The 12,088-nt window shown below is 46.1% G+C and overlaps 2 protein-coding genes across 2 annotated transcripts in view; both read left to right on the top strand.

The window, feature by feature from the left end:
- Window positions 1-2,127, top strand: part of LOC131422006 (transport and Golgi organization protein 1 homolog) — a 34,429-nt gene extending 32,302 nt beyond the window's left edge. Inside the window, exons 6-9 of the mRNA XM_058568866.1 lie at window positions 167-255; window positions 531-608; window positions 701-799; window positions 2,002-2,127. Of these exons, the coding sequence (XP_058424849.1) occupies window positions 167-255; window positions 531-608; window positions 701-799; window positions 2,002-2,127 (392 nt within the window). The remainder of the gene's footprint in view (window positions 1-166; window positions 256-530; window positions 609-700; window positions 800-2,001) is intronic.
- A 3,525-nt stretch (window positions 2,128-5,652) lies between these two features.
- On the top strand, window positions 5,653-10,621 carry LOC131422959 (transport and Golgi organization protein 1 homolog). The gene is made up of 6 exons (XM_058570580.1): window positions 5,653-5,684; window positions 5,760-5,827; window positions 5,953-6,047; window positions 7,136-7,185; window positions 8,764-8,902; window positions 10,499-10,621. Exons 1-6 carry the CDS (start codon window positions 5,655-5,657, stop codon window positions 10,510-10,512), a joined length of 396 nt encoding a protein of 131 aa, XP_058426563.1. The 5' UTR covers window positions 5,653-5,654; the 3' UTR covers window positions 10,513-10,621.
- Window positions 10,622-12,088: the final 1,467 nt, after the last annotated feature.

Genomic DNA, 12,088 nt, shown 5'->3' with positions numbered 1-12,088 from the left:
TAAAATGCCACTAACTGAAACTTGCTTTCTTCAGGGATCATAGTCGTGCTAAAAAGTTATTTATGCTCATAGTGTCAATAATGTGCCTTTGCTGTTGACACATTGGGGTAATTCAATTTTATTGGTTTTGGTAATAATCTGAGAAATGGTTTTTATCTCTTTTTAGTTAATTTACATCAAATTTCTGAGAAGAAGAAGAATTACTTGAAAGAAAACTCAGAACTGGCCAAAAAAATATCTGTTTATGAACAGAAGGTATGATCATCCTTTAATTTTTATTTTCATGGCTTCACCTTGAAGTACTTCCTCTTTCTTCTAGTTCACTTATTTTGCTGTCTCTTCTTTCATTCTAGTGTTCCATTTCATTACGTTGTATAACAGTCTAAATTCAAAGCAAGCATCTTATACATAAAGTACCACTTTTTTTATATCTGTAACGATATAAAAGGAGATACCCATAGGAGATAGGTTTCACTATCACTATGATTAGTATTTTTGAATTCTGAATCCATTATTACATATTTGTATAGATCAATGAAGCAAAGAAATGTGCTCAAGAAAATAAGAGGCAGAACAAGATTCTTAGTGATGAAGCACATAAATTGGAGGTAAAAATCCCTCCTTTTTCCTAGATTACACTCTAAAAACAGAAATAAAAGTAATGAATAAATATGACTAATTTCTATATGTTTTGTTTAAGAAAAACATCAAAATGCTTGGAAGCATTAATGACATGATTGAAAGTATATCTGCTGAACTGGCATCTGACAGAGATCGAAACAGGGAGAATCAGGACTTGGTGAGAGTTTTGCTACTAAGTTGTTACCATAATTTGACTTTTGAGCCTTTTTGTTCGCTGGGTAAATTGAGCCCTGCATTCTTCCATGCTGTTCACTGCATTTCAAGTACTAATACCACAGTGCCTTTTTTAATTTAAGGACTTAGGAAGAATTTTTTTCTGTTTTTACAACCCTGAGTAATTTTTTTATATCATTCAGCACTCCCTCCCCTCCAAGAAACGTGGAACTGAGAAATTGTAGGAGAGGGTACTAGAGGTTTCTAGCCGTATTGGACAGTCCTATCCCTCTTAGTACAGAGCAGAGAATTTTCAAAGTGAATCTCGTGACAATATTTACCTTTCACTAAGAAGAGCTGTTCATTTGAGCTGTTTGGCTTCAAGATTTTAGGCCTTCTTTGCTTTTGCCTTGTCACCCAGTCAAGTATCCCATTGTCTTGAATGTAGGAAAGTCAGAGCGCCCATGAAATATTTCTGACTTCAACTATTCTCTTAGTTCCTCATTTCTCTATGTGTTTGACTTTTCTCCTTGGCTCAAACTGGATCTACTGCTTTTAGTGGTACAGGGGCTGATGTGGCACATGTTTGGTTGGCATTTCTTCTTTTTAGCATATCCAGTGTTTCTATTGAAATCCAATACATGTTTTGTTTCTATCCTACATGCAAATATCAGAAAAGAAAAATCTACAGAAAACTTAAAAGTTGATATTTCAGTGAACACCTCAGGAATTTCAGAAGTAAACTACCTATATTTGCTGCAAGAATTTCATTGTAGACCTTAGCTTTGGTGAAGAACAAATGTGTCATGTCTTAGAATATTAAATTTATATGTTATTGACTTAGGGATTTTTCTTCTTGGGAACTAAGTCATTAGTGAGGATGTTTTGCTTTGGGTTTGAATCCCCCTGAATGAAATTCGTGTCAGTGAACTGAAATTGAAGTCTGAAGAACAGCATGTACAGAAGGAAGATGCTCAGCTTAAGATCAAAAAGGAGCAAATAACAAAAAGTTACTCCCATAGATTATATAAATCAGAGAACTAAGTATCATTACTTCCTTTTTAATTTTCTTATTTTTAATTGAGATAAAATACACATAAAATTTACCATCTAACCATTTTTAAGTCTACATTTTAGTAGTAAGTACATTCACATTGTTGTACAATCATTACTTCTTGAATACCTTTTCTCAAATCTCTCTTAAAGTCAGGAGATGTGAGTGGAGGATTCAAGGATTCGAAGCAGACAGCCTCGACGTCTAATAAATGTAATCTAGAAGGTATGTTGATTGTTGGGAAGAAACCCCATATAGTAAAAATGAGTTTGCAGTGAGAAGGTAAAAAATGACTTCTTGCCTTCAGGATTCTCTCCTTTCTTCTCTCCCCACCACAATCAAGTTCTTGGGAACATGTGCACACACACAAAGAAAAGTGTTTTGTGCTTTACAGAAAGGAGAAAGAAACTAGAAGACAACTGTGAGGCATTGAGATCTGTTAAAGAGACAAAGGAAGCTGAATTAAAAATGCTAAAGAAGAACATATGTATGGTTGATGAAATCTGTGGACAAAGAAAGATGGTCGCAGAAGAGTAAGCTATGCATATGTTGATTGTTACAAATACTGTTGTATTAGTGAATGTGTGGACCAATGTAGAGAATTATAATTTTTTTTAGAATATTTATCACTGTATTTTTGCCGTATTCAGTCAGTATAGAATTGTGTTTCTCCTTTCTGCCTTGATTTTTGTAATCTGCATCTTCCTTTCCATTCTAACTGGTTGTCAGAGATTCTTATTTGTAATTAATTTAAGATTAGAGGGCGTACTGGTACCAGCTTTAATCACTTCATTATCTGGAACCCTCTGGGTTCATTTACATTGTACTCTAGGTTTCAATCCCATCGTATTGTCCTGACCTGCCGTTATGTCTATCATTTCCTATTAAATTCTAGACATTGGGTAGAAAATATTTACAGAAAAATTGAGGCCTAGTCTGATGTCATCTTGCTGCAGAAAAGATGGGAGTTTACATCTGGCAGGTGATCAGGGACGCCAGCAGTACTGAATCCTATTAATCCAATTAGCGACTGAGACCACTCACTGCAGGCTTAGTCCCTCCTAAGGCCAGTGTGTTTTCTGTCTGCCTTTGTTCTTAGTGTGTAAGTCTCCTGGGACCCAGCTAAGGCCCGCAGGATTTTCTGGGGTGACCTTCGCTGACTGACCATGAAGTCCAGTTGTTTGACTTCTGTGCCCAGGGATGTGTGCAAAGGCGGCTCAGCCTCTTTGCATCTCAGAAGTCTCCTCTGGGATTAGTTGATGAACCTTGGGGAAAGTGGCCCCAAATGCCAGGCTGAGCTTAATCCTGGGCTTCCTTCTTCTCCATCTTGGCCTCAGTTTCTTTACTGGCTTGTTAGCAATTTGGTGCATTCTATCATGAATTTCATATTTTGGCCAATGTTTCCTATTCTTGTCAGGGGGAGATGAGGGACTTCAGACTCACTCACCCATGTTCAAAGTCAAAACTTTTCTTATACTCCCTCAAGAGCCAGGTTTATGTTCTCCCTGCCCAGGGCTGGGGTAGGGTTGCTCTGTCCTCACTGGCATCTTGTTTGCATTACACTATGAGATGTTTTAGGGTGGGGATACTGCCCTACTCTTCTCTATATCCCCATCATCTTACAATGCACCCACTACATTCAAGCCGGTCCAGAAAGCATTTGCTGAAAGATTGGCTGGGTGGCCAGAAACAAATGCATGAACTTTCTCTCTTTAGTGTTTTTGTCCCTGTTTCCTAGAGCTCTTTTAATTTTGTGTGTGATGCATAGCAAATCCAATGTCAAGTTGAGAATCTTTTGAATCAGAACCTTGAACAAAGTAGTTTGAAGACAACACAACAAATCTGCCTTAAGCCTTTGCCCTTTGCAGCCTCCACTGTCAATGAAATCAAGATACTTGTTAATGAAATCAATCTACTTGTTAACGTATATTGATACTCTCACTTTGAAGGTTTTCCACTTTGAGGAGATAACACCCTGACTATGGGGCAATTCAGATCATTTTTCATTCAGCCTAGTTTCCATTCTCATCAACTAGGATCTTTGAAGTTGGTGGCAGGAGTTCCACTCTTGAACTGTAGAAGTGTCCAGTAGTTAATTGTCTGATTTTATGATGCCACATCCAGGAAGGATCTATGGCTGTGTCATGGCCTCAGGTCTCTCCCTGGGAGAAATCAAACAAGTCATGAACCCCTACTTCATCCTAATGTGCTTACTTGTGATGAGCTGGTCAGGCCTGGTTTCCACACTGAAAGAAAATGAGCTTATGCTGTCCCAGTCACAAGAGCCTGAGCCTGGGAGGGCACATGGTGCGTCTCATATGTGCTTTTTATATTTGTTTAGTTCATTTACTAATGACTAGGAACACAGAGCTGTGAAGAGAAGCTCAGAATTGCCAAAGACTTGCCAGCAGGATGGAGTTTGATTTTTCTTTGTGCTCTAATGGGGGGCTTAAATGCTTTCCTCTGATTATGTTTGTCCATCTAGGCATTTGTGGGATAGGATGGGAGGGGACATTTGAATCTTGCCCTTTAGATTTCTTGGAGGGAAGAAAGGCTACTGGATAATGCATATGTCTTTCCCCTCTTAGGAAGCTGAGAATGAAAGACCGTGAGCGGGTGGAAAAGGAGCAGCAGCTCTCAGCAGCAGAAAAGAGACTGAAACTGGCTGAGGAAGAAATGCAGAACTACAGGTGAGTTCAGCTCCTGAATACTAGCAGCTCGTAAAACCTTTGTTAGATTTTTTTTTTTAACTTTTGTACAATGTTTAGACCAATTTATACACAAATATAAACAAATGTTCAGAAGACATTTATATAGAGATTTCACACAAGAAAGAAAAATGTTAAGTTTTACAAATGTGAAGTTAAAATATTAACTTAAAACAAGTAGGGGCCGGCCCGGTGGCACGGCAGTTGAGTGCGCGCGCTCTGCTTCGGCGGCCCGGGCTTCGCAGGTTCGGATCCCAGGCGTGCATCGATGCACCGCTTGTCAGGCCGTGCTGTGGCAGCGTCCCACAGAAGGAGAGGGAGATGGGCATGTGTGTTAGCCCAGGGCCAATCTTCCTCAGCAAAAAACAGGAGAATTGGCATCGGATGTTAGCTAGGGGTGATCTTCCTTACAAAAAAAATAAACAAATAAAGTTGCCAAAAATTTCCTGATCCTCAATGTTCCAGAGTATGTGGAAATGTGGTTCACAAAAATGTTCCTGGAGGAGGTAAAAACTGTTGTAAATTTAGGGAAGCAGTTTGGTGTCGGATGAATCACATCAGTAGATACGAGCATGCCATTTTAGAGACCCAGTGTTGTAGCCCTGAGAATATGATCGGGGTGCAAGGAAAAGAAGAATCGAGCTGTATGATGAAAGACGCTCATTGCAGGATAAATTAGGGAGATATTGAGAATGGGTAATGGAATTATATCAACTCAGAAGCTGGCGGGCATTCGATAATAAGGAAACAATGTAGCAATAGCTTTGATCCTACTGTACTTTTATAATCATGTGAAGTGTGTCTTATAGGATTGGATAATGTCTATAAGGGTACAGTTTGGATACTGGGGCCATGGGAAGACTATTTAAAATCATCCTCAATATCGTGCTTTATCTGATGAAAGCAATTGTCACTCATAGGCACCAAATTGATCAAATGCGACAACAAGTGCAGCAAGCAGAGTTCACCTTCAGACACCAGGTAACCTGCATTCTGCCCACAGTCCCTGCCTCCTTCAGCACCCAATGCAGAGGGTCATAACGGCCTTGGAAGCCCTCAACATAGGGTTTATGACATGTTGGCTTTTTCAGATGGCTATGTATGAGAAGAATGCTCACGACAATTGGGTAAGTTTTGCTTTCTTTCCTTCCCTTTGTGCACAGTCTGCCACAACTGAAGGTGGATGTGTTTTTCTCCCACAGATCAAGGCTCGGATTTGGGAGAGGGAGATAGCAGAGCAGAGCAGGGAAGCCGCCCACTTGAAACACAGGTATGGGATGTTGACATACATTTTTTACAGGTGTTTTTGAGTTATTAAGGCTAAGCTGTTTAGTACCTAGTAAAGGACTTGGTGTTGTAATTCTTATTGAAGTCCATTCTTTTTCTACATTCAAGATTGGAGATAATGTCCAATAAGAGACTGCCTGAGGGATACAGGCTGCACAAACCAATGTCGGGAAGACCTGGGATGCAGAACCCTCCACAGAGAGGTAGGGAGCACATTGTGAAGTGCAGCCACTTAATTTCTGCTGCAAAACCACTCCGTGTCCTACCAGTTCCTGTGGGGGAATCACCGTGTTGCCTGGAACCAATCCCAAGCACGACCTAAAGACAACAGGTTATCTCAAGGGGTGACAGGAAGATGTTTTCCTCAGGTGCCCCAGCCAGACTGGCTTTCTGGGCCTGCACCCTGTGACTGGTGGAGCTCATGCCCCGCCACTGACTGTGGACCCTCTCTGCCCCCAACACCCGCCTCGCGTGCTCTTGGATTGCTCTCAACTGGAGAGACGTGCCTGGAGGGGAAGTGGGTGCATGCTTCCTTCCCAACTGGAGTCAATGCTGAAGACTTGATTTTTCTTTGAGTTGAGAAAAAGGCATTTATTTACTATTTTGGAGGTTCCTTTATTCTTCCTGTTTAACTTTTGCTTGTGGACTTTAGTATTCCATTCATAAATTAAATTTCTATGTAATTTTACTCCTGACATTATCAGTGTAACGCTACAGCTTTGCTGTTAAATCCCCGTATCTTCCATTTTCTCATTACTATAATATTAGTCTAAGTCCATTTCTGTTCATAAATATTTACATAATTCCTGGTCACATGTGAAAGGCAGCTTATATACAAAGAGTGAGAGATTGGAAAATCCACCTGCAGCCTGAAGAAAAGGACCTGTGCTGTTCATGTTGAGGGGTTGTTGCTGTTATCCCATCGGAGGTTATTCTCATTTTAATTTTACTCTATGATGAAATGGTGGTTTCCCCTGATGTGTTTTGGGACACCCCTGTTTCAGTGTTGATTTCCAACTAGTTGAGCCTGGACCTGACCACAGGTGGTTGATGAGTTATGAAAACCCCTGAACCAGGGCCCTGTGGTGTCTTCCTCAAGGGTCAGGTGATGGGTCTCCCCTTCTCCTCGGGGGTCACCTGAGGTGTGTGGGGAGCCCTCTGCCGCTGGAAAGGGCCCAGAAGTGGGAAAGAATGTCAGACGGTGGAGGAAGGCGCGGAGGGTTTGTTTTCCTTCCTCACAGTCTATGCAAGTCCGACTAAACCCCCATCCCTCCTCTCTGGCCTCTTTCAGATCCGGGACCTGGTGCTGCGGCTGTGAGGAGCAGCAGCTCCGGGGGCAAGGTAAATGCTGTGGTCATTTTCAGTTGTAACTGTTTCTGGAAACGTTGATGTGTGTGTGCAGCAGCCTCTCTTGGCCTCATGTCCGGTTTGTGTGTTCCGTGGCACGTCACCGGTGTCATTTCCTTCCCCGAAAGCACAGTCTTCCCCGGGAGCCTTTGGGCTTCTCCACTCTTGGCTCTCATCTTTGGTGGCGCCTCCAGAAGCCTTCAGTGCTTCTGGGCCGAGGACTGCAGGGCTCTCACGGTGTGTTTCTGGAAGTAACACTTAGAGGGTTACACTTAAGCCCACACTGAAGTCTCCTGGCAGAGCCGACTCCTTCCCAAACTCCTTGACGTGGGATTGTTGTTGTTGTGGTTCCTTTGCTCCATTCCTTTTTGCGTTTGGTGATGAGCCTATTGGGAGAGTCTGACGTCATCCTTGTGGGAGAGGAATGTGAGAGTCCATCCCTCCAACTTCATGTTGGGTGCTTCGTGTGATGTCGAATGTTCTTGGATCCAGCCGATGTCACAGTTCCTCAGAGTCCCCTCTCTGTGGGTCAGTGTACTCTCCAGGATCCCTCCAGTGGTAGCCTAGGTCAGAATAGTCTGAGTGATCAGAGATGGCCTATTTGCAGTAGGAAATGGGCACGGACACCGAAGGAGTGAAGAGTGAGCATCAGGACTGCGCTGCAGGACCCATTGCCCCCAGAGGCCTTCACTTGCCTTGACGTGAAGGCAGTCCTGTGGTGTCCTGTGGCGCCGTTAGAGCGGGGCCCTTCCCTCATCCCCCCCGCCCCCCGTCACGGGGTTTTACCACTGGAATCCAAACACGTCTGTGTTCATTCTGTCCTTTAGAATCCCCTCCTCACGTTTCCGTTGGACACAATTAGTCCGCCTCTCATGGTGGGCTTAGAAATCTGCATTCCCTGTGGGTGACGATAGATAGAGCTGAGCCTAACCGAGTCCTGTGGGTCACATCGTTCCTCTCAGAAAACGCAGGTGCCCGGGGGGTGCCTGGCTCCCCAGAGGTCCTGGTGCCCGTGGGCAGACCCCGAGCGGAGGAGAAGACCCCTTTGTCGGGGAGGGAAGCTGAGGCGGGGGACGGGTAGGGCAGGGGCCTGCAGGCAGAGCTTTTCCCCAGGAGCAGCTCGGCTTCCAGAGGTGGGGAGCGGGCTTTTCCATCCCTCTCGGGCTCTCTCTTCTGAGTAGAGAGCACACAAGCTTCTGTGGTGCTGGTGGTGGTGAGGAGGGTGGAGGCCGGTCCTGGACCGAGATGCCGGTCTGCCTGGAATCGGCTCCTCTCTCAGTCTGGTGTTGCCTCCTCCGGTCCTCTGGGACAGGACCCCATGCTCTTGTGCTTTCGCTGACACGGGCGGTGACGTGTGGTGACAGTGGTTCATCCCCGTGGTGTTTGTTCCTCCCCAAGCTGGCCGGGCCCCCGTGGGAGGGGGTAGAGCGGTCTGGCACGGATGCCGCTCTCTTGGCACCTGGGGGCGGGGAGGGTGCCAAGTGCTTCCCCGGGTTCACTGGGTTTCAGCTTTGGTTGGTGCTGGCGCTTGTGTCTGCCACATCCACCTGACTTTAAACTTCTGTTCCGCAGGTCAATGTTGAGGCAAGAGGGCCTCCTTCTTTTGCAGCACCACCCTGCACAACCAACCCTGTGGGCTCTGGGCCACATCTGTCTCCTCCATCCTGGAGGCCTCTAGGCCCTCACCCGCTGCCTCCACGTGTCCCACTCGGTAAGATGATCTGAAGAGTATGAGTTGACTGCAAGGCATATTCATCTTTTTTCCTATGGAGTTTTTGGAGGAAAGGTAGAGATGGTACTGAGGGCTTGGCAATGCAAGGGTAAACCTGGCTGAGGACATTGTAACGTTCCTCAAGTTTCTCACGACATACATACCATGGGCCACGAATTTCCCCATCCTGAGCTGGACAGCAGGTGTCTCTCGTGGAGAAGGGAAGAGGCTTTTTGCAGAAAGGCAGAAAGAGCAGTTCTACAGATGCAGAACTGTACATTGTACACAGACCATGTGCCAGGCTCTGTGGGGGATGAGGCGCACCCCTAACTTCAAGGGCTTAAGGTGTCCTATAGCAGAGGGAGATTTCCATTCAAGATCCTGTGATCACGTAATGGAAGCAGCAGTGAAGGGACCCAGAGAACAAAAGAGGGCGACATGAATCTCACCAGAGTGAAGCGGGAGGTTGTGAAGAGAAGGAAGAGTTGAGGAGGTGCCCAGCGGGGGTGGGTTGGGTTCCTTAGATGGAGCTGGAAGGCCATTCCCAGCCAGGCAAGCAGCTTGAGCAGGGAGCGTGAAGGCAGTGCGAGGTCCACGCAGAGCTGCTGCGTGTTTTCAAATCACACAGTGTGGGCAATGCAATTATCCTCATCAAAATGTTGCTGTTGCCCTAAAGCCCTTAGTTCATAATTGAAATAAAGATTCTTGTTTCCCTTGGATTTCTGAAAGTTCTGGATCTGTATGACAGAAAAATCTCTGGAGGTTTGGAAATGTAACTGGGCTCTTTGAGGATCCTTTGTCTGCCTGATTTTATTGTGCCCCAGTGAGACTAAATGTGAAGACAGGGTCTAGATCAGCCGAGTGGCTGCCCTGGCCTTCAGCATAAGTCATACTCTTCCTGGGGCATTCAACGTTGATCAGGAGCCGCCCCTGCTGGATCCCTCTCACCACATCCCTGCATCCTCTAGTCACCACCCCTGACTGTCAGCTTTGCATCTCCCCAGACTTACCACACAGTATCCCGATTCTTTGCCTGTGTACCTGCTGTCTCAGCCCCTAATACCAACTCTCAGTGAGGTGTACTCAGAGCCTCAGCCCCGTTGTGTGTAAGAGGGGGTGATACTGGTTTCTGAGGTCATTGTGAGGAAGACGAGATTAAGTACATAATGAAAGTGTCTGCAAAATGGCTGGGACATGTTGGCACTCACAACTGTCACTGTTTAAATGAAAATATCTCCACACAGAAGATTATCAGAAGATAGTCATTGAAGTACATTCAATTAAATTAAGGGTGTAAGAGCTCAGGCCCAGAGATTCACAATCCCTGTTTCAAAAGATAAGGAAAAGACCCTCCTTTTTTCTATTGAAATTCGGATCCCACCAGTTAAAGATGGAAAAGATAATTTTGAGAATGTGTGAGTTCAGAGATCTATACCCGAGACCTGAAGACAATTTTATTTTCCATTCACTATAAACACACAGATGCAGCCACACACTAAAGTGTTCATCAGAAGCCATAGATACGTTATAGAAGACAAATGTAGGTAGGAAGAATAGCCTATCATTGAAATAACCCCAAATCTCTTTGCCTTACAGGACACTCATTTTGAAGGAGGACACTGAGCTGTAATAAACAGGCTGTGGCAAATTATTATGGTTTTCCCTGCCGGATCCTGCCCCCTCCACTTTTATCTTTCCTGTTGTCACCCCTAATACACTCTTTACAGTTCTAACTCAGTATCAGTGTCTGCTTTTTGGAGGACCATCCAACTCACCCCAGGGAGTGTACACAGTGTGATTCTTGTACGCACAGTTCAAAAACAGGCAGAAACCACGGGGATGGGGCAGAAGCAAGGTTATTCCTTGGAGGTACTATTGACTGCCAGGGGCCTGAGTGGTCCTTCAGGTGGTGGACACAGCCTACATCTAGATCTGGCCGTGGCTGTGTTGGTTCAGTCAATAAATACTCAGCATGGTGCCTGCCGGTCCAAGGGGTGTCTGGTGATCAGAGAGACAGCTATCCATCCCCAGGAAGTGGCCAATTTCTGATGGTGGGGAATGGATGAGGGGCCAGGAGTGGCTCCAGGAGACCTGTGAGGCGGCCCTGCAATAATCCAGGTTTTCTGCCCTTCACTCAACTTGCCAGCTGCCCCCTAATAGCACTAAGTCCAGGCGGGCTTTGGGGGGAATGCTGGCAGCAGACTTTTTGGTAAGTCCCATGAACTCCCATAATCCTCCCACAATTTGCTTATTGAGGGATGGGCAGGGCAGAGGTCAATGGCATGGGACCCCCCCACACACACACACACAAACCAAGGAGAAGGTGCTGGAGTGGAAACATCTGGCTCCCTCCAGGTCCCCAATTCCAATCCATTCTGCCCCAGCAGCCCCTGGAGCCTGAAGGGCCTGCCCTCCTGCCAAGTAGGGGTGAGTGGCCAGCCCTCCAGCAGCTCTGGGGTCGAGACCAGACCAAAGGGTCAAGGTTTGACTGTGCATGTGCTGCCCAGGAGTGGCTGGGAACAGCAGCACAGCAGTAAATCTCAGCATGAGCACACTCTGTAAACTGGGTTCTCAGTCACTGCGAGCAGAGCCTGGGCCAAAACATGGCAGGAAGGGTGGGGAAGTGGCGATGGCGGTGTCCTGTGGTCCTGGACAGGGCTGCAGTGGAGCAGAGGGCCTGAGGGCCTGGGGAGAGAGACAAGAAAGGGACAGGCAGGGGAGAGACAGTGAGTGAGAGATGTGTGTCGGAGGGTGATCAAGTCCTAGAGAGTGACAGGAGGAGACAGAGGGGGACAGGAGTAGAGAGAAGCAGAGACCAGAGGAAGCAAGGAGGAAAGGGGGAGCCGGCCTAGGGTGGGTGGAGAGGGAGCAATGGCCCAGGCTGGAGTGACTCTGTGAAGGGGCCCAGAGTGGAGGGGGCAGAAAGGCAGGAATCCTGGTCTTCGGGGTTCCTTAGGCTCCAAGGCTCCAACCTCCCTAGGGCTGTGCTCTGCAGGGGCCATCACACTTAGAAATGTGGGTACCTCCTATTTTGCCTGGGGTTGCTGGGGTGAGCCTCTGGGTCAGTCACTTACAGGGTTGACTTTCAGGGGAATGGAATGCCACTTGGCAATAAACTCCAGAGCCTGCCCTGTGGGGAGCTGACCCTGAGCAGTCGTCCTCAGACTGAGTCCATACGGCATATCC

This window comes from Diceros bicornis, chromosome 26 (genome assembly GCF_020826845.1).
Source record: "Diceros bicornis minor isolate mBicDic1 chromosome 26, mDicBic1.mat.cur, whole genome shotgun sequence".
Classification (NCBI taxonomy): Eukaryota; Metazoa; Chordata; class Mammalia; order Perissodactyla; family Rhinocerotidae; genus Diceros; species Diceros bicornis.
Note: the sequence above shows the minus strand (reverse complement) of the source record. Positions and strands in the feature narration are given on the sequence as shown.